This window comes from Panthera tigris, chromosome D4 (assembly GCF_018350195.1).
Source record: "Panthera tigris isolate Pti1 chromosome D4, P.tigris_Pti1_mat1.1, whole genome shotgun sequence".
Lineage (NCBI taxonomy): Eukaryota > Metazoa > Chordata > Mammalia > Carnivora > Felidae > Panthera > Panthera tigris.
In genome coordinates, this window is record NC_056672.1 from 2,946,135 (window position 1) to 2,965,668 (window position 19,534).

The 19,534-nt window shown below is 51.5% G+C and overlaps 2 protein-coding genes and 1 long non-coding RNA gene across 9 annotated transcripts in view; 2 read left to right on the plus strand and 1 right to left on the minus strand.

Annotated features, from left to right (window-relative positions):
* Positions 1-241: 241 nt before the first annotated feature.
* On the plus strand, positions 242-5,152 carry CKS2 (CDC28 protein kinase regulatory subunit 2). Its single transcript, XM_042964852.1, has 3 exons — positions 242-525; positions 3,410-3,537; positions 4,820-5,152. Exons 1-3 carry the CDS (start codon positions 467-469, stop codon positions 4,870-4,872), a joined length of 240 nt encoding a protein of 79 aa, XP_042820786.1. The 5' UTR covers positions 242-466; the 3' UTR covers positions 4,873-5,152.
* Positions 5,153-5,701: 549 nt separating this feature from the next.
* Positions 5,702-6,486, minus strand: LOC122233213. Its single transcript, XR_006210731.1, has 2 exons — positions 6,377-6,486; positions 5,702-6,000 (listed from the first exon to the last, which is right to left on the minus strand). It is a non-coding gene; the product is annotated as an uncharacterized LOC122233213 (long non-coding RNA).
* A 91-nt stretch (positions 6,487-6,577) lies between these two features.
* The window catches only part of SECISBP2 (SECIS binding protein 2), a 39,631-nt gene continuing 26,674 nt past the window's right edge, over positions 6,578-19,534 (plus strand). For 2 of the 7 annotated variants that reach the window (XM_042963559.1, XM_042963560.1), the window contains exons 1-7: positions 6,578-6,705; positions 7,546-7,691; positions 12,654-12,864; positions 13,136-13,208; positions 14,694-14,923; positions 17,734-17,815; positions 19,219-19,421. In XM_042963559.1, the coding sequence (XP_042819493.1) occupies positions 6,670-6,705; positions 7,546-7,691; positions 12,654-12,864; positions 13,136-13,208; positions 14,694-14,923; positions 17,734-17,815; positions 19,219-19,421 (981 nt within the window). In that variant the 5' untranslated portion in view covers positions 6,578-6,669. Of the gene's footprint in view, positions 6,706-7,545; positions 7,692-12,653; positions 12,865-13,135; positions 13,209-14,693; positions 14,924-17,644; positions 17,816-19,218; positions 19,422-19,534 lie in introns of those variants that run through there. The other 5 variants (XM_042963563.1, XM_042963564.1, XM_042963562.1 and 2 more) reach the window with 4 other exon arrangements.

Consider the following 19,534-nt stretch of genomic DNA (forward strand, 5'->3'; position numbering starts at 1 on the left):
CCGCGATACCTCACCCCTCGCGCAGACCCGCCCACCCCAACGGCTCGGCGGACCTGGAACGTTCTAAACTTCTGCGCACGCGCTCTACGGCCTTTAACATCCCGGCTCCGCCCTCCTCGGCCACGCCCCTTTCCTTCGGGGAGCTTTTCGTCCCCACGTCTTGCCAATCATCCACTTCTTCCCTGGAGCGACCTCGCAACAGGTCTCTGATTGGCTCATCATGGGAGCCAACGCCTAGGATGGGGGGGTGCCGATAGGCTGTGAGCCGGTCTCTCCTCCCGGCAGTTTGCGCGAAGCGTGATTGGCTGACGCCTCCGTCCAATCAGCGGTGGGCTGTCGGATTCAAACCGGGAGCGTTCGGCCTGCGGTCGGTTGGTCGCAGTCGAGTCGTTGGCTTGGCCCGACGTGGACGTGTGGTCCTGCTGCGCCCGCTCTTCGAGCCCCGTCGCTCCCGCCCGCCCGCAGGATGGCTCACAAGCAGATCTACTACTCGGACAAGTACTTCGACGAGCATTACGAGTACCGGTGAGGGGCCAGCCGGCCGGGCTCTGGGCGGAACCGAAGTCGGGGTCGCAGCGCGGCGGCCGGGGTTCGGGTCGGGGCCCGAGGTCGGAGGTCGGGTCGGGCCGGGGTTGAAGGACGGGGGGCCGGGGTCGAGGCCGGGTCGCCCCCGCCCGGGCGGGCGCGTGCAGCCCGCCGGCCTCCGCCCTTTGTTCGCGGAGGCGAGGAGGCCAAGCGGGCCAGGGGGCGAGCCGCCTGGCTGGGGTGTCGGGGTTCGGCGGACCGGGGCAGGCGGCGGGGCGCCTACCCCTCCCTCTAGTCAAGGCCGTGTCCCGCGGCCTCGGTGTGCCGGCCAGGGGGCCTTCGGCTCCCTAGTCGCCGTGAGACGCGCCCGGACTTCTCCCCCCCCCCCCCCCCCCCCCCCCGGCGGTGGGACAAGCAGCGAGGACGCGGCGGCTGGGAGGCGCTCGGCACTTCCGGCCGTGGCCGTGCGGGGGGCCGGCACCCTCCGGGCGGGGCTCGGGGGCGGGGCTCGAGGGGGCCCCGCGGCGGCTGGCCTCGAGTCGGTGTTTCTCCGCTCTCCTGGGTCTTAGAAATGTGTTTTCTGGGGAAAAATGGGGCGTGTTTCTGGGCAGCTCTACCGATTAGTCGTTCCTGCCCCGGCTAGAAAATGCGGTTTTCTTGCCACACTTCGATTTGAAGTCTGCCCGCCCAGTTTTGTAGAGGAAGAGCACAGACACGGTTCTCCCGTGGTGCGTGGGCCTAACGTGCAGTGACGCGCTGCGGCGTCCGACGGCGGGCAGTCGAGGCTGGGACGGGGCGTCCTGCACCAGGGGGCCCCAAGTGGGGAAGGTACTTTCCGGGACTCGGGGCGGTACTTCCGCCCTTGGTTTCCGGACCCCGGCGCAGTTAGTGAGGAGCACCGCGCAAGGTAGACCCCCCCCCCCCGCCCCCCAGGCTCGTAGCCCAGTTAGCCGAGCGGTTCGTGGTGGGAGAGCGCAGCGGGAAATCGGGTCTGTTGGGTGTTTGGTTTGTGCTGTAGGTTCAGACGTGGTTTTTGCTAGTTTCCTTATGCTGAGGCTCCCCTGCGCCCGGACTTGCAGACCAGGTCCTGTCGGCAGTCGGCCGTCCGCCCTCCTCGGCCGTGTCTTGCTCCTCAGAGCCTCCCGCGTACCTGGCCTTGGCCTCTGCCCACGCGCCCGCGGCCGGGAAGGGAACGTTGGCTTTCGGCAGTGTTTTCTCGCACGGAGTTGGGAAGCGTCCCTGTGCAGTCAGCCGCGGTTCTCTCGGTGGAGCTGCTTCCACCGCCCGATGTTACCCGGCCGGAAACAGCCTGTTCCCGCGGTTGTGACTCGGGCCCGGTCAGCGGGGACGCAATTCCGTGGTTGTGCGTAGCGTGGCTACATTGCACTTCTCTGGGAGAAACGTAACAGCCGTTGCTGTAGAAGGCGGAGACATTTGTAGAGCCTTCGAGGTAACACAAAATACACGTTTATTGGCTGGCTGTACTAGCAGGAAGGCTTCGGGTCGAAGGTTGGCTATCAGTAAGTATGGGGGCCTCGTGTTACATGTGGGTTTTCAACCGCGCAGGGGGTCAGGGCCCCCGACCCCGTGTTGTTCAGGGGTCAACTGTAGTTCACTGGCACTGGTAAAAAGGGCATAATTGGATTCAGCAGCCTCATGGCAGGCCTGGCAACATAGTTGTTTTGAGGCTCGTTTCTTTTTTGTAAATAATACGAAACGGGTGTTTAATTCACCAGTCACAGACTTAAGTTGATGACTGAGTGCTAATGGGCTGTGGGTTCCGTTTTCTCCCGTGCGGAAAAGGGTCACTGACCAGACTGCACCTTTCTCACCCCACCTGGCCAACGGACTCAGGTGGTAGATATTTTACACAGGCCAAGAAACGTGGTTATGGATGACTGTGCAACTTTACTGCTACTGGGAATGGTGATTTATAAAGATTTTTTTACTGTAATTAAGCAGGGTGCACATTTGTTCTTAAGTTGTATGAAGTTACAATTATGTTCTTGATGGTTTGACATTGGAGAGTATTGCAAGCCTTCCTGAAAAAACTTAGTAAGTTTTGGATATAGGTCATCTGGATAGAAATCTGTAACTTATGGAAAACTGAAGGTCATTGTGTAAGGTTGTCAGGTACATGTATATGTGGGACTTGGGTTTGTTTTTGATTTGGATTTGGAAAAAACTCCTAGGGTACATAAGGACTTGTGTGTACTGCAAATCTATAACGTTGAGTAGTGGGAAACCCAAATTAACAAATTAGTTTTTTTCCCTCTTCTGTAAAAGGCTGCATGGGTCTGGGACGACCGTTCTACAGTCAGAAACCATCTCCAATTTACAAGGCTTCTGTGGTCTTAGATGGCTTCTCTGGCTCCCTGATCACATCAGTCGGCTTCATAACCAACAGGAAAGAACAAGGAAGAGAGTTGGGCACGTTCTTCCCTTTTGAAGACAGTCTCCATCAGTGGCATATTTTCTCCTTACACCCTATTGGCCGGGATTTAAGTCATCGGAGGTAGCTGTAGGGCTGGTTGGGATGTTTTGGAGAACCATGAGCCTGATTTCAGGTATGGGGCTTCTGTTCCTGAAGAACACGGGGACAAGTAGCAAGCAGTCTCTTGGAGAAGAAAAGAGGAGTCCTAAAAAAATGTCTTCTGCTTTTCGGCCATATATTCTTCTCTCCCTATTTTGAACACAGGCCATCAAAAATCAGAATTAGAGATATTAGGTTGTTCTGAAGATTGATGCCAACAATAACATAACAAGAGTTGCTTGAAAAATCTTTATTTTGAACTCAGATTTTGAGTATCCTGAAAATGTATTTCTAAAGTGCTCATAATTGTAGGAAAGGTGTATTTACTAATTCTTGGCTGTATCTTAACAGGCATGTCATGCTACCCAGAGAACTTTCCAAACAAGTACCAAAAACCCATCTGATGTCTGAAGAGGAGTGGAGGAGACTCGGTGTCCAGCAGAGTCTAGGCTGGGTCCACTACATGATTCATGAGCCGGGTAAGTTCTGCCATTTAGGAAGGCATTAACTGAGATAAAATAGTAGGGTTGCACTTGTTGAAAATTGTTTAGTAATATTTGATACTGAGTGATAATCCCAAAGTAACCAGTAAGTTTGAATGGCCGATTGCTTTCCTCCCTAGAAAGAATTTCCATTTTATAAAGTACATAATACATGAGTGAAAGTAACACGTTATTCTACCTGCAAAAAGATAAGGAGTAGAAACATAGGCAATTCTGTTTTATTTTAAAATGTCTTTTTTTTAATGTGTTGTTATTAATAGTATCTAATTTTGCCAGGAGTATATTTATAATTCTGGTGTTCCCTCCCACCCCTGCCTTTGAAAACGAGGAACTTATTTTAAGATACTTTAAAGTGTCCTCAAATTCTATGCATAGAAGTTAATGCCATTGGAAGTGATTTTGATGTGTCTTTTTGTTTAGCCTTCTAGTAAGGGATAATTATTATCTACCACATTAAGATGAAATTAGATAACGTAGTGAACCGTGCTATGTGTGTTGTGCATTATGAGTGTTTGTGTTGATGTGTGGGGTTTTCCAGATACGAGATGGTAAAGTAAAACTTGTGGGGCTAAATTCTACCTTTGTGTTACTAATAAATCTAACTTAAACAACTTCTAATGCTTTCGACAAAATTTGAAGGCATACTATAGCAGCTGAATTAGGTGAAACTAGGGCAGTCTTGTTTTCTGCTTGTTGAAGAAAATCCGCAGTAGCAGCATCAGAAACGGAATTAAAACTTTCTTAGGATTGGGGCATTTAATCGTATCCCAGTTCAAAAGCTCTTTCTCCAGCTAATACCAGAGCAACTGGGGAACTATGGAACCCGGGGCCCCCACTTACAAAGAAACAACCTTTGGGAATGGGCCCCAGGGATCTGTACTTTCTACAGGCTGGTGGGTTTTGATTATGGTATTCGGTGTCTTTTTCCCATGAAGAGAGGTAACCTTTCTCTTTTCCACCGGAATGGAGATTCTAAAGGTAGAAACCATTTTCCCCAAAGTGATTTCTCTACTTAGTTAGCATCTCTTTCTCCAGGGTAGGTAAAATTAAAAAAACATGGAGGGGAATATTGTCATTATCAGCTTGTTTTCGGTTTACAGTTGACAGTGACTTGAAGCAAAATGTATTTTGGATACTTCAATAAGTAACAGTTGATCATGGATTGATTTTATTTTGGTTCAATTCAGAATTTGAATTTTGGATTTAGTGAATGAAAATTTATCGTATTAAGATTATATAAAATATTTTGTTTCCACAGAACCACATATTCTTCTCTTTAGACGACCTCTTCCAAAAGAACAACAAAAATGAAGTATATGTGGGGATCGTCAATTAAATCTTTTTCAAATTTAATGTATATGTGTATATAAGGTAGTATTCAGTGAATACTTGAAAAATGTACAAATCGTTCATCCATACCTGTGCATAAGCTGTATTCTTCACAGCAACAGAGCTCAGTTAAATGCAACTGCAAGTAGGTTACTGTAAGGTATTCAAGATAAATTTCTTCTAGTCAGTTTTTCTCTTAATATAAGTGCCTGTTTGACTTTGCCTGTTATTTTTGTTAAATAAAGTTTATATGTTGCATTTATCTACTGGGGTTTGTTTATTTAAAACAATTTTTGTTTTAATGTTTATTCAGTCATTTTGAGAGAGAGTGCCAATGGGGGAGGGACAGAGAGAATCCCAAGCAGGCTCCTGGCTGTCAGGGGGGAGGGGCTGGGGGAGGGAGGCTTGATCTCATGAACCTTGAATCATGACTTGAGTAGAGATCAAGAGTCAGGCTTAACTGAGCCACCCAGGTGCCCCAAGGGGTTTTTCTTAAGGTTAATTTGTGTCTACTGAGGTGGTTAGATGATTTCAGTTTTACAATGTTGGTCTGGAGGAGATAAATGTAAAGAAATATTAAATGGGTTTAAAAAGGCTTGGTTTGATGAGGGTACCATGAGTTCACTTAAAAAGCAGGACTAAGTTTCATAGAGACATTAGATTTCACTGCTCTGCTGTTAGTTTAGTTCCTGGAGAACGGTCCAGTGTGTCTAAGAACTGTCACATCTGGTGGCCTTAAGGGAAACCACTGAATCCTATTCGGCTCCATTTACCAAGTAGGCGTAATGCTCCCCAGAAAATATCACCGCAGTTTTAAAGTTGAAAGGCACTGTGAAACCTTTTATTCCATGTACATGTTGTGTCTGTCAAATTGCCTTTAGCTGCTACGGTACTCTGGGGTGGATGCAAACACAGACTGTCTTTGCTGTGCTGGGGAACACTTTCAGATGACGGGCTGGTGGTCCCTCCTCTGCTCCTCTGTCTTCATACCTGGATGAGGACTGTAAATCCTACCAGTGGTGCTGAGCAGCAGCCTAGAACTCATTTCTGCCCCTGGGGGCCCAGGGTTAGCAAGCAAGATGACAGAATTGCTGTGTGAGCCTTGTTGCCCTGTGGGTAAACCAAACAGTACAGTACAGAGTGAGAGGGGACACCGGCCTCCGCCTCCAGCAGTGGTGGCTGCCAGTTCCTAGGCCCAAACCTGGTGAACCTAGCCGTCCCCATTTCCCGCCTTAAATTCCTGCTGGTCCGCGAACCCAAGCGTCCATACTGGGGGCAGCAAACCTGCGGCTTGGCTCCTAATTAACCCCTACTGGCCAGACAGCCCGCGGGGGGGGGGGGGGGAGGGGGGGTGCCCAACCCAACCCCCAGGTCGCCCGCGCCCGCCACGGCCACACCACGCCACTTTCCCTGACTCCTTTCCCCGCGGTCATTGGCTGTCCGCCGGAAGGAACGCGGCAGCCGTGAATTGATTTTCCGTGCTCACTTCCGGGGCGCTGGAAGTCCGTGCTTTCCTCGGCCCCACACACCACGTGGTACGCGGCCCCTTCCTCCGCCTCCGGTGTCCCCCGCCCCGCCCCACGCGGGCCCTGCGCGGCCGCCTCCCTGCGCACTTCCGGCCGGGAGCGGGGCGGGGCCGGGCGCGTTTCTGTGACGCACTTCCCGGCGTCCTCTCCGAAGGCGGAAAAGCGGGGAGGAGGAGCGCAGCGCGTCCGTGCCACCAGCCGACGGGGCCCGGCTGCTGGCCTCCAGGGCAGGGTCTCCCCCGAGCCGTGCGCCATGGCGTCGGAGGGGCCGCGGGAGCCCGCGGGCGAGGTGAGGACGGCGCCCCGCACTGGGGCGGCGGGGCGGCCTCCTAAGCGGGGGAGGACGCGGCCCCTGGAGGGAGGCCGTCCGGGTGCCCGGGGGAGGCGACCCCGCGCCGCCTCGCCGCGCTCGTGGAGGGGAGCGGCCGGCTTCCAGTAGCGGTGCGAACGTGTGCCGGAGCGGTAGCCGCCGCCGGCCCGCCGCGAAGGGAAGAGTGTGCTTTGTAAGCGCGGCCGCGGAAGTCAATGTTAGTGCGCTTCGAGAAACCGAAAGAGCGGGTTTTACGTCGAAGTCCCAAGGGTGTGGGACGCTAGGACGATTTCTAGCAAAGCCTGCCTCTGCGTCCCCACAAGACAGCTCTTAATGGTTCGCCCAGCGAAAAGCAACGGTTTTATGTAACTTTTGAGACATTCGGTGGAGGTAAACTTGCGCGGTGCGTTTGTGTTTCCGTTGGCCGCTGGCGGGCGGTTGTGGGTTCTCCCGGACTCAGGCGGAGAGAGGTCGGAATCCCCGCACTGCGGGTGGGAGCGAAGGGGGCGCTGTCAGTTGTCCTCACTACGTATTCTGGATGGGATTTTATTTCCGCTCTCACTGCCTGCGCTCCCCGCCCTTTGTAATATTTGGTAGAATACTTTTTTTTTTTAATATAAAAAGCGTTGGGGGAGAAGTTGTTAGCGAACAAATTATTATTTTTATGAGCGCGAGGTATTTGAACAACGGACGGTACTGGGATTAGCGTTTCTGGGGCTGTTAGAAGCGAGCCGCTTTCTTGGGTTTTTTTGGTTCACGTTTGGCTTGCCTCAGAATGTCTGTAGTTAACCACCCCTCCCCCCTTTTTTTTTCCCTCAGGGCATCAAGTTGTCAGCAGATGTCAAACCGTTTGTCCCCAAGTTTGCTGGGCTCAATGTGGTGTGGTCAGAGTCTTCGGAAGCTCGTGTGTTCCCTAGCTGTGCAGCCCCGTATTATCCGTGTGCTCAGGAGCTGCCGGGGCCTGAGTACGTACCCTTCTCAATGTCTTGTGGTACCTGGGGACCCAATGGAGGGAGGTTAGACTTGGAAATATACCGCACCTAACCTGTTTAAAGTTCTCGAAAGACTGGAGGATGCTCCTCAGCCGAGAAGGGTCTGAGCCAGTGGCACCACCTAACTGGGCCCTGCATGAAGACGGAAACCTCAACTCTCCCTTCCTTTCTCCACACTCATGCCATCATTTGGGGCAAAGAAAGTATGGGGATTGCGTTGCATTCGTTAGTAGGAAACTTAATTTCAGGGATCATTTGTGCATAGGGTTTGAAACTATATCAGGTATCTGATGGGAGAGGGAATGGGCGGCAGACAAAAGCCCAGACAAAGAAGCCTGCTCTTTGGGTTTAGAGTTTAACATTTTATTTAATTAATTTATTTATTTATTTTTTTAATTTTTTTTTCAACGTTTTTTATTTATTTTTGGGACAGAGAGAGACAGCATGAACGGGGGAGGGGCAGAGAGAGAGGGAGACACAGAATCGGAAACAGGCTCCAGGCTCCGAGCCATCAGCCCAGAGCCCGACGCAGGGCTCGAACTCACGGACCGCGACATCGTGACCTGGCTGAAGTCGGACGCTTAACCGACTGTGCCACCCAGGCGCCCCTAGAGTTTAACATTTTAAAATCATGCTTGGGGAGGAGTGGGGACTCTCAAACATGGCTGCTGCTTTGTGTGGATAGTACTTTGGAAATTGTTGAGTTTTGCTTGAACCATTTTTCTTTATAAGCGTCCTGGGGAGAAGGATTCTTCGGGTTTGGGTTATAAAATTCTTCTACGTTTGAGTTGAAAGGAGGCTTATGTTGTTTTTTAAGTTTTCCTTTTCCTTCTTGAGATTTCATTCTTTAGGTATTTAGAAAATATCTGAAGATTTCTGTTATTAGCTGAGTTTAGAAAAATATGTATTAAACGTTTTGTGTTGTTCCGTAGAGTACTTGTAGATTTTACTTGTAAGGTATGCATCCCCTTTATGTGAGAATTGTCTTTACACTCCTTTAATGTGGGTCATACTTGTTTCTTTTCCATGTCTGCATAGTATGATTGAAAATAGTTTAAACTTCATATAAATTCTACAGTGGTATTCCCAAAGATGAAGATTGGAATAAATAATAAAATTATCAAGTTGTCTGATGTACTTAGGTTGTGTTTTTTTTAATGTTTATTTTTGACAGAGACAGTATGAGCGGGGGAGGGGCAGAGAGAGAGGGAGACACAGAATCCGAAGCAGGCTCCAGGCTGTGAGGTGTCAGCACAGAGCCCGACGCGGGGCTCGAACTCACAGGCTGCGAGATCATGACCTGAGCCGAAGTCGGACTCTCAACCGACTGAGCCACCCAGGCACCCCTAGGTTGTATTTTTTTGACAGAGTTGGAGGTTCTGCCTGTATGTGCTAGGGTAGGAATACCCAGGTTTTCCGTTGTAATTTCATCCTTTGTAAAGGGAAGGTTGGCATGGATCACGTTTGAGCTGTTCCATACCTTAGGTGGTTCACAAGATAAAGTAGGAGATATATTTCACTCAGTGGCAAGGATTCGAAGCCATGTACTGGGTGGGATTCCAGTTACCCAAAATAAAGGTGGAAAACATTCCTGCAGCTAAAGTAATGTTCTGGCAGTGGCATGAATGGAGATGAAATTGAGGCTTATAGGATTGCTAAGTTTAAAAATGAAGTTTCTTAATATCTTGTCCTTTTTTAGCTTTGATTTTTTTTTTTTTTAAGTTCTTTATAAGCAAGGAAAAGATTGGCTGACAGTATTCCTTCCTGAGAAAAAAACAAGGACAAAGGCACAAAAGCAGAGGGGCGGGGTCAGGAAAGACAGGGGCCTTTGAAGGGGACAAAATGGGGATACACGTATTTGAGAACTGATTATCTAGTCTGTTCTCATGGAGGTAAGAAGTCTTTGCATGAGCCAGATTTTTTGTAAATGGGGATTTCCTCTGATGAAAATAAGGATAGCATTTTCCATAAGGAACTTGTTTCCATACTCCTGTCCCAACCCATGGGTGGCGGGGAAGTGTAACGTTCTTTCTACACCTGAGAAACTGAGGCTAGAAACATGTGTTCAAAGTTATTCAGGTAGGTAGTGCCCAGACCAGAGTTAGAGTCTGTCCTGACCTGTGCTCATGCATAGTCCCCAAAGCTACTGTGATGTCGGCAAGTGTTGAGCCTTTCAGTGTGTTGCAGTATGCTGTGAGATGTGGGTGCTTTTTCCTTTTTTTTTTTTTTTTTAAGTAGGCTCCACACCCTGTGTGGAGTCCATTGAGGGGCTCAAACTCATGATCCTGAGATCAAGACCTGAGATGAGATCAGGAGTCGGATGCTTACCCGGTTGAACCACCCAGGTGCCCCATATGTGGATGCTTTTAAGTTAAAATCTCTCAGCAGTGAGAACCTGTAGTCCTGGACAGAGTGTGGCTCAGGTCTGTCGGGTGGCTGGAGCGGTGGCTGGAGCCCGACACATCCTGGCCCGGCTGCAGGGACTGGGGGCAAGACTTTGCACGACCATCAAGGACAAAGGAGCAGGTGTAGGGCTTGGGAGAAGCCTGCATGGTTTAGGCAGGAGGTAGGGAACTGTTGGTTGTGTTTTAAATGGTGTTGTTATGCTCACTCCTGGATTCTTGTTCTACTCAGAGGGAGAGGGGCTTGAAGGCTTTGACTGGGTTGCAGGCACCGAAGCTAGAGAAGAAAATACGGGGAGCCCTGCTGCAAGGAGAACAGTCTTCAGTGGTCCGTGTGGGTGTTGGTGGGAGAGAGGCTGTGGTGATTTCTGGCTGAATGCGTGCACAGTGGTGGGGTCTCTCCTGGGGGTGTGGGTGGGAAGAGGGGCTGCTTGGGGACTAGCTGTACAGCTTGGTGCTCCAGTGCCACTTGGGGAAGAGTGAGCCATTCGGTGGGACAGCCTGTAGGTGGGAGAGCAGGGCCTGGAGTTGGCGAGGGTAAGGGCCTGCAGGTGCGGGTGAGGTCTTGGGGGGAAGGAGGACAGGTGTGGGCTCCCAAGTCTGGCTGGAGAGGAGGGAAAGTGCAGGGGAGCACCCTCCATGGACAAGCTTTTGGAAGGTGGGATGGGACCAGTGGAGCTGTTCAAGTGATGTGACAGAGGGCCAGACCCCGAAGATGGCACGGCGAGGAGGCGACCGGGCTTGCAGGAAGGGTGTCCTGGAGACTCGGGACTGTTGGTAGGGACGGGGCAGGGAGCAGTGGGCAGGGAGCTCAGTGGGGATCGTGTGAGCATGGGGACTGGGGGGGGGGGGGCAGACCAGCTGTAGAAGCACTGCCAGTGTAAAGGCGGGGGGTGGGATGGGACGATGGGCGTGAGGGAGGTGTGTTCTGTGGTTTAGGGTCATCTGGGCAGTTTGTGGCAACTGGAGTTTTACACACAGCCATTTGAAGCCCCAACAGATGCCATGGATGTCTCTGTGACATCTTATTATGTGGTGCTCTCTGCGCCTAATTGTACTGGGCTTGGATTGGAAGGAAAAATACCAACTTTCCGGTGGGAAGAAAGACCATTGGTGACCTGTGCAAAGTGGGACTAGATTGTGAGCAGAGGCGGGACCCGGACCAAGGTCTCTGGACTCCTGGATGGACATTTTCTGGATGACCACAGCCTTCAAAACCACCAGATCCTGCGTCCCTTTTTCTTCTTTACCTGTTTCATCACTCTTCTCATTTATCCTGTTTTGGGACTTGGGCCATCATCTTTTTTACTATTTTTTTTGCTGTCAACCCGTCTTCTTTGCCCGTGTTCTCTTCTGAAGAACAGATTCTTCACTTTTATCTGCTCCCTATTAGATTTTCTGAGCTTCAGATAAAATAAAACGGATTTGCATCTAGAGTTAGCATAGTGGGATGAAGCTTTGAATCTTTTTCTTTGCAGAGAACAGCACTAGACTAGGTGCACAGAGGCAGGTACACGAGGAGTAGTTAATTGCTAGAATTAGTGGACGATTTTACAGGGTCTGAGCTTACTATAAAATGTCGTGGGTTCATAGACTGTGATAGCAGGCTGTCCACAGTTAGGTACCGTGTGGGCGTGAATGTAGTGAACATTATGGTAAGTGTGTAGCAGGTCTAGCCTTGTCACCTGGGCGGTGACTCCCTTCTCCTGCAGTGCAGGCTCCTCCTTGCAGCAGAGCAGAACCCGTGCTTGAACCTTCTGGCTGTTGAACAGCGAGGAGGTGATGCAGGTGTGTCCTCGTCAGCTCTGATTTTCCCGCCTTTCAGTGGCCCCGCACACTCTGGGATTTCACTGATTTTCCACCAGAAAAGTTGCAGCTCTGGGAAGTCACAGACACATCTGGTGCTTATTTGTGGGATTCAGAAGGTCCTGTTTTGTGTCTTAACTCTTCTGCATAGCATTTCGCCATTGTTCGGCTTTCACTGCAAGGTGGTTGAAACCCCTGGCTGAAAACCACGTTTGCTAAGAGTCAGCGTTAAGTCACATTTCGGCAGCCCGAGCAGATGGGGCGTCTGGTGCCCATGTCGTTGGCAGGGTTGCAGCTCCTGGGCCACCATTTGCCTGCAGGTTCTGGGTGGGGCTGGCAGATGGGTTTGGGCGGCAGGGCCTGTTAGAGGCCCCTCTGCAGGGAGAGTGGTCTGGATGGCCCTGCTGGCCAGCGTGGCTGTGGGAGTCTTGCCCCAGCATTTGACCCCCTGGGAGTGAGGAGCTGGGGCGTCCCTGGGCTTTGCCTCACGTGTGACACAGTCCGGTCACGGATGCCTCAGCGCTGCTGCGAGCACGTAGGACTGGGTCCGCATCTGTCCTTACAGGGCAAGAAAGAAATGCTGGGAGGTTTTATTTGGCTATTACAGATCTTTCAGTGCTAGAACAAATGACCTCAACAGTAGTGAGAAGTTGAAATGTGTCTAGTCCAGAAGTGCTCCTTGGTTTGTGGTACGAAATCTGTCACTAAATTTGCCCTTTTTATCTAGGCAGAAACTCTACACTGAAGATGTGGCCTTTGGAGCTTCAGCTTTTCCACCTCAGTATCTGTCCTCTGAGCTCGCTGTCCATCCGTGCAGCTACTCTCCTTACCCCGTGGAGTCTACACCGCGCGTGTGCCCGGTGCCCGGCGCCCCGTATGCTTACGGCCACCCCGGCTGTTACCGAGCATTTCAGACCGTGAAGCCACGGAGCGAGCAGGTGTGCGCTCTCCCTCAAGGCACAAGAACTGTGTTTAAGGTTCACAGGTGCCGTGGTGTGTCGGCTGCTTGCGCGTTTAAGACACAGAGTTGGTCGATTCTCACGTGATACTTAAGTGTCGCTTATCACTTTTGTGTCTTTAAGAATTGATTTTTGCTTAAGCTTTTTTGAAATGGTTGAGTTGTGAATAGTTACCAGATTTGCTATTTTAAGCCTTTTATATGAGGGTAGGTTTCCTTAATTCATGTTAACTTTTTAATTTTTCCTGCAGAAAAAAACGTATGATGAACAAAAGTTTGATAGCAAGAAGGCTGACGGATCTCTGCCATCTGATCTAAAATCAGGTAGAGGCTCACATCCTACTTACATTCTCGCAGATGCTAATTTGAAATCAGGTGGTGGTGACAGACTCTCTGATGTTATATCGTCCTACCCCGTTCGCCCCAGAAACGCCACTGTCCTTTGTACACCGGTTCCTGCGAGCATGCTCGCTGAGAAGAGCAGAGGCCGGTGGGCCCCTGTGGGATCCTGGAGGCCTCTCCCCCTGGGGAAGGACCTGTTGTTGGGGAGGCTCCATGATGTGCCCTTTCCTGTGCAAGAACCCACTTGGCGAGTAGGTGACACCACAGGCCTCGGAACATGTCCTTATTAAGCAGATTGCAGCCACATCCTCTACTGTGTTTGACCGTGTTCGTTCTTGAAGTCGCTTCTCTACTGTTCATGTGGGACGCTTTTTAGTAGGTGGGAGAGTTTCCTGTTTACATCCCATCGAGAACAGTAGCAGACCTGGGCGGTGTAGTTACCCAGGGGACGTGTCTACTCTGGCCTTGGAAACTGCTGTTCCAGGCTGTGGCCGAAAGTTAGCGATTCTGCGTGGTGCTTTTTCCTGTAAATCATGTACCAGTGCAGTTAAATGGCTTATTTATATAGAGTCAAAGTCTTTTTTTTTTTAAGTTTATTTTGAGAAAGAGACAGCATGAGTAGGGGAAGGGCTGAGAGAGAGAGAGGGAGGGAAGAAGGGAGGAACAGAGAGAGAATCCCAGGCAGGCTCCACGCTGCCAGAGCAGAGTCCGACGCGGGGCTTGAACTCCCCAAACTGTGAGATCATGACCTGAGCGGAAAACCAAGAGTTGAATGCTCAACTGACGGAGCCACCTGGGCATCCCAAGAGTTAAAGCCTTTGTAGTAGCTTTATTTTCTGGGAACGGTCAACTTCTTTACATGTGTAACTTACTTTACTTGGTATACAAACTTTTCTCTTTGTGTTGACTTTACTCCAAAACCATTTGGCATGTGGGAACGTGAAAGGGAAGTTGAACAGTTAACCGTAATGACTCTGGTCTCATGATTAAATGCAGGGGCTTCGTAGTGTCGCAGCCCACGTTAGGATTCATCTGTTTTGGAAGGAGAAAAATGGGAAAGAGGTTCCAAGTTTAATTTTACTTGCTGTGTTTCAAAATTCCTCTCTAGTGTGGAAGATTTGACACTGAAAAGAAAATTGTTGGCCTCCCTGTAAATTTTCAGAACTCTATAGGTGCAGCATAATGAGATTGAGGGAACTCGTTCATTGGCTTTAGAACTGGGCCTGACGTTTGCGGTGTGCTTTGCTTGTTTCTGCCCGTTGGTCCGGCCAGAGCAGCTGGCCCCTGCGGTCCCTTCCATTTTCCACCGTCACGCAGGTGGGCAACACTAGCAAAAGCGAGGGCGTTTGGACGGTGCCGTGTCGCTGCGTCAGCCGCAGTAGACTTCCTGCTGTGCAGTTGAAGCGTGCGTGCGGGTCAGCGCACGGCCCCTCCATCTTTACCCCGCTTTTCATTCTGCAAACACAGATGGTTATCACAGACGAACGGACAGGAGATCCAGAATCATCGAGAAAAGTGCATCTGCCTCCAAACCAGAGTTTGAATTTACCAGGATGGATTTTCCTGAGCTGCAGGGTCCAGAGAACAGGGAGATCGCAGAGACACGGAAGCAGCCCCGGTGGGGGCCTCTGCGCTCCGCCTCAGCCGACCTCTCTCTCCTGGGAGAGGTGGGGGAACCCGCCGCGGGGACAGCAGAGGTGAGTGCGGGGCCTCCTCTCCGTTCCATTCCTCTTCCCCCGTCGCCCCCGTGTGGCTGTCACGGGCGGTGGGTCTTGGTGTGCGGGTCGCCAGAGGACCTTCTGTGCGGGCTGCGGCCCCGAGTGCAGCTGCTGTTCTAGAAGAATCCCCTAGTTAGCCGCTCTGTGTTTGCTGCCTGCTGCTGCAGCTGCGCTCGGTTCTGGTGAGCGTCCCGCTGCCCACACGGCTCCTCGAGAGCATCTGCGCCAGCGTGGCATTGGGCAGCTTGCTTAGCGGTACCGACAGAAGTCGTTGTAGTCAAACAGTAGTATCTCGGACTGCAGGGAGTAGCTTCCGATTTTTTCTGGCCTTTGACCCGTACCTCTCACTGATGAGTCCGCAGACTCTGCAGAATGATGGCTGGAAGTGTGTTTTGTTTGCCGCTTAGTGACTTTAAAATATGCCGTGTTCCACATTCGGTCTCACGGTTTGAGTTCATCCAGGTTCCAGGAAAAACATGATCACGTCAGTAGTCCCTAAGACGGCTTGTGACAAATATCTGTTGTGGAGGGCGGGAAGGCCAGGAGAACGGACACCAGGAAGGGGGTGGCTCCCCCGTCCGCTTCCCCCTTGAGTGGAGTGGGCATTCTGCTTCCTCATACGCTCTTGGGTGCCGAGGCGGGCAGAAGAGCCACTGTTCCCCCACGTGGCCCCTGTCCCTGTCGCACCGCGGCGCTTTCCGGTGGCTCAGCCGTGACAGGGAGGGCCGGCTGGCCGCCTCATGTACAAGGCTCTCCGCTTGGTGTGGCCCCGGCTGGGTGTGTGTGATAGCTGAGCGTCCAGGGGCCCCGTCTGCATCACCGCTGCTCTGTGCGTATCCGAGCCCGTGAGCACTCTAGGAAGTGGGACAGGGCTCCGGGGAGGGCCGCAGTGGGTAGGGTCTGACACGTTCTGCCGTGGTCACCTGCTCCTGCTTGAGCGCTGCGGATCTGGACGAAGTGAGGCACACGTGCTGTGTCAGGACATTTACAGACTCACGGCCTTCTGACGTGTTCACACTCAAATTACATGTGGAGTTTAAAATTTTTCCTTCTAGAAGGAAGATTTTCCTTAGTAGTAGATCTTTAAACACAAGAAAAAAACAGTTAACCTTGAACAACACAGGTTTGAACTCCACTTAGTTGTGGAGTTTTTTTTTTTTTCTTTCTTGATAAAATCAGTACAGTACTGTAAACTTATTTTCTTTTCGTTGTAATTCTCTAAAATGTTCTCTTGTCTCCAGCTCTCTTCGTCATAAGAATACAGCTTAATGTGGGATGTGCGTGTTAACCCTTCATGTGGTCGATAATAATGCTTCCGGTCAATAGTAGGCTATTATTAGTAATTAAGTTTTGGGGGGAGTCCAGAGTTAACATGTGGATTTTTAACTGAACTCCAGGGGTGAGCACCCCAACCCTCAGGTTGCTCAACATCTGTATTTGTCTGAAGTTGTACAAGAGAAAACTGTGTTAAGCATTTAAATCTTTTTTTAATGGAACGTTGTGGGAACTAAGGGGATTCCCCTCAATTTGAAAGAGCGGGGGAAGGGCAGAGAGAGAGAATCCCAAGCAGACTCCGCTCTGTCAGCACAGAGCCCAACTCGGGGCTTGAACTCACAAACAGATCATGACCTGAGCCAAAATCACGAGTCGGATGCCTAAGTGAGCCACCCAGGCACCCATGTTTGAGTTTTTAAAACTTTGGGCATTTTTCCTTGTCATAAGTATTTTGTGAAAACCGGTGGCGCTGAATCTTTATTGATATGTGTAATTTACGTGATTGTTCTTGAAAGCTGTTTCTGGTGTTTCATTGGCCTCGGTGAGTGTGTAAGTTCTATTTATTAGAAGAACAGGTTGTGTTTAAGTAATTTTATTTTTTATTACTGGGCTCAGATTTAATGAAATGGCAAAGTGGGAAAATTTTTGAAGGATATGAGCTTTAGAATTTATTTTAAACCCATTCAGATTTGAATGTGTCACTTAGCTTTTGCCTTGAGCACTGCCTGTCACCTGGCAGTCTTCGTGTGCCCACCTGCCCCCGTGTCGCCTGCCGCCTCGTGCTCCGTGTGTGGCCCTTTTTGGCTTTACGGAAGGGTGTGTGGGTTACAAGACGTACATTGGTTGTCTCTGGGCCTTCGGGTGGACTTTGGGTGTGGGGAACCGTGGCTCCCACCTTCTCTCGGGGGCCCCCGGCCGCAGGCGGTGTGGGCACTTGTGTGCTGGCGCGTAAGTCGTGTCACACTGGTCTTTTACAAGGGGTGTGGTACGTGTGCTGCGATCCCCTTACTGGGTGCACGTAAAAGCAAGGCACAGGTGTCTGTCGCCTGGCAGCGAAGGGAGCTCGGGGGGCTCAGCTGAGCTCGGCGGGCGGCTTCTCCTGACAGGAGTGAGGTTTAGCATTTCGCACTTATTATTTGTTTGGATTTGTAAAAAAAAAAAAAAACAAAAAAAACAAAAAAAAACATTTTAAGTTTATTTATTTTGAGAGAGACTGAGCGTGAGAGTGCAGAAGGGGCAGAGAGAGAGAGGAAGAGAGAGAGAATCCCGAGCAGGCTCAGCACTGTCAGCGCGGAGCCGGAGGCAGGGCTCGAACTCACAAACCATAAGATCGTGGCCTGAGCCGAAAACCAAGAGTCAGATGCCTAACAGAGCCACCCAGGCGCCTCACTTATCTGGAATTTTTCATTCGCGCGTATCTTGCAGATTTTAAGAACGGCAGGGGCCGCCGTATTTAGAAATGAAGCGATTGCTTTCACTTTGCAACAGCAGGAAAATGCCGGTTTGCCTTTTAGGGTGAAGGAGCGGCGAGAAGCCCGAGCGCGGCCGAGTCCGTGGCCGCCGGCGCCGCAGCCGGGCCCTCCTCGTGCGCCAGAGGTAAGAGCGGCCGCGGCCTCCGTCGGGTCCCGGGCCTCGGCTGCCGGGGCCCCTTCGGACGCCGTCCCGGAGACCTCGTGGGGGCGGGAGGCGGACGCCAGCCCCGAGCCCCCCGTGTCTGCGCGTGGGGCTGTGAAGCGGGAGCGGAGAATTCTAGAGAGATGCGTCCAGCGTGTCCGATGAAGTGAGACGTTATATGGACTCAGGAACACCTGCTTCCTGAACGATCACCTGCCCTGGTGGTTCTCCGAGGTTCTGGCTCCAGGACCCCTCACGACCCCTCACGACCCCTCCAGCCCCGGGGAGCTGCTGTGTGTGTGCCCGCTGTCCGGATCGGCAGTATTCTCGGTTCAAAATAGTCATTCCCTTACAAGTAACCCCGGTCCCCCGGTATCTGTTAACGTAGTGTATTTTTGTGAAAAATAACGTTTTCAAGATGAAAACCCCGCGGTGAGGAGAGCAGTCTCGTTTTACACTTGCGCAGCTCTCCACCGACCACCGGCTCCCCGCGGCTCGGCCTCAGCGTCGGGCCGTCGGGCGGGCTGAGCCAGCTCCCCGCTGTCCGGAAGCCCGGCCGTGGCCCGGAGGAGAGTGCGCGGGGAGGCACGGGGCCGCTGTGTGTGTCGGGGCGACGGTTCTGACCCCGCGGGCCCTGCCGGGGTCTTGGGAGCCTCAGACCCCACTGAGAGCTGCCGGCCTGTCCCAGAAGTGACATTCACGAAGAGTTCAGTAATTCTGCCTTCGGTTTGTCTCAGGAGCTTGTCCTGACCGAAGACGTTTTTACGTTTCTCACGTCTGGGACGTGTGTGGTTCAGTAATGGCTTTCACTTAAGAGGTGACTCGGATGGCGTGCGGCTCAGTCTGGCGTCCTCGGGGCGGGGGCGGGGGTGGGGGGGAGCCACGGCCTGCCTGGCGCCTGTTGTGCCCGCACAGAGTCTGGTGGGCGCCTGAGGAGCGGCATTGCCGTACTTAGGCCTGAGACCTAAAAAGCAAGAAATCCCAGTTACCGTGGTGGCTCAGATCCGTGATCTTTGACCTGTGGTGTTAAAGGTCCATTTCGAGGTCAGAGCCAAGATTTCCTCTTTGCCTCGTTGATCTCGTGTGTTTACCGTATGGACTTAACTGTGGAGTAGTTTTTAATCAGAACTACAGTTTGTGTCCCCACCTGCACCCCCAAGTTGGAAATCCGGTTTCTGGGCAGAGCACCTAGGCTCACAAGTGAATTCAGCCCGCTCCAGGAAGAGAGCTTAGTGAGTACGGTCGTCTCCGGGAGAAGGTTTAGAGCTCTAGTCTGAGTGTAATTACGCCTGAGTAGTCGCCTCACATGATGACGTGTTTGCAGTTTCTGAGTCTTTTTATTTTACTGTTGAGATTGTTCAACGATTTTGGTTATCTTTGAGCAGAGTTATCTTGGACACCAATGGGTTATGTTGTTCGGCAGACATTATCTACAGAACGGCCACCGGCCCCTAAAAACGTTACTTCCATGATAAACCTAAAGACGGTGGCTTCATCAGCAGACCCCAAAAGCGCTAGTATGTCACCCTCGGAAGTTTTCTCTGCGGACCCTTCCTGCAAAGAGAAACACGTCCACCCTACTAAAAAGGTATGTGTCCCACTTGGGTTATGTTGGTCTTCTCTGCCCCTGACCGGGTAGTCTCGTCATCTCTTCTCAGCTCCTAGGGGAGCGTCCCATTCTGTACCGTGGTCCCGATCTGA

What these genes read in the sequence shown, in the direction of transcription:
- CKS2 (XM_042964852.1), top strand. Translation starts at nt 467, where the DNA reads ATGGCTCACAAGCAGATCTACTACTCGGACAAGTACTTCGACGAGCAT. An exon ending in GACGAGCATTACGAGTACCG is followed by an intron (nt 526 to 3,409) that starts GTGAGGGGCCAG and finishes GTATCTTAACAG; the next exon opens with GCATGTCATGCTACCCAGAG. An exon ending in CTACATGATTCATGAGCCGG is followed by an intron (nt 3,538 to 4,819) that starts GTAAGTTCTGCC and finishes TTGTTTCCACAG; the next exon opens with AACCACATATTCTTCTCTTT.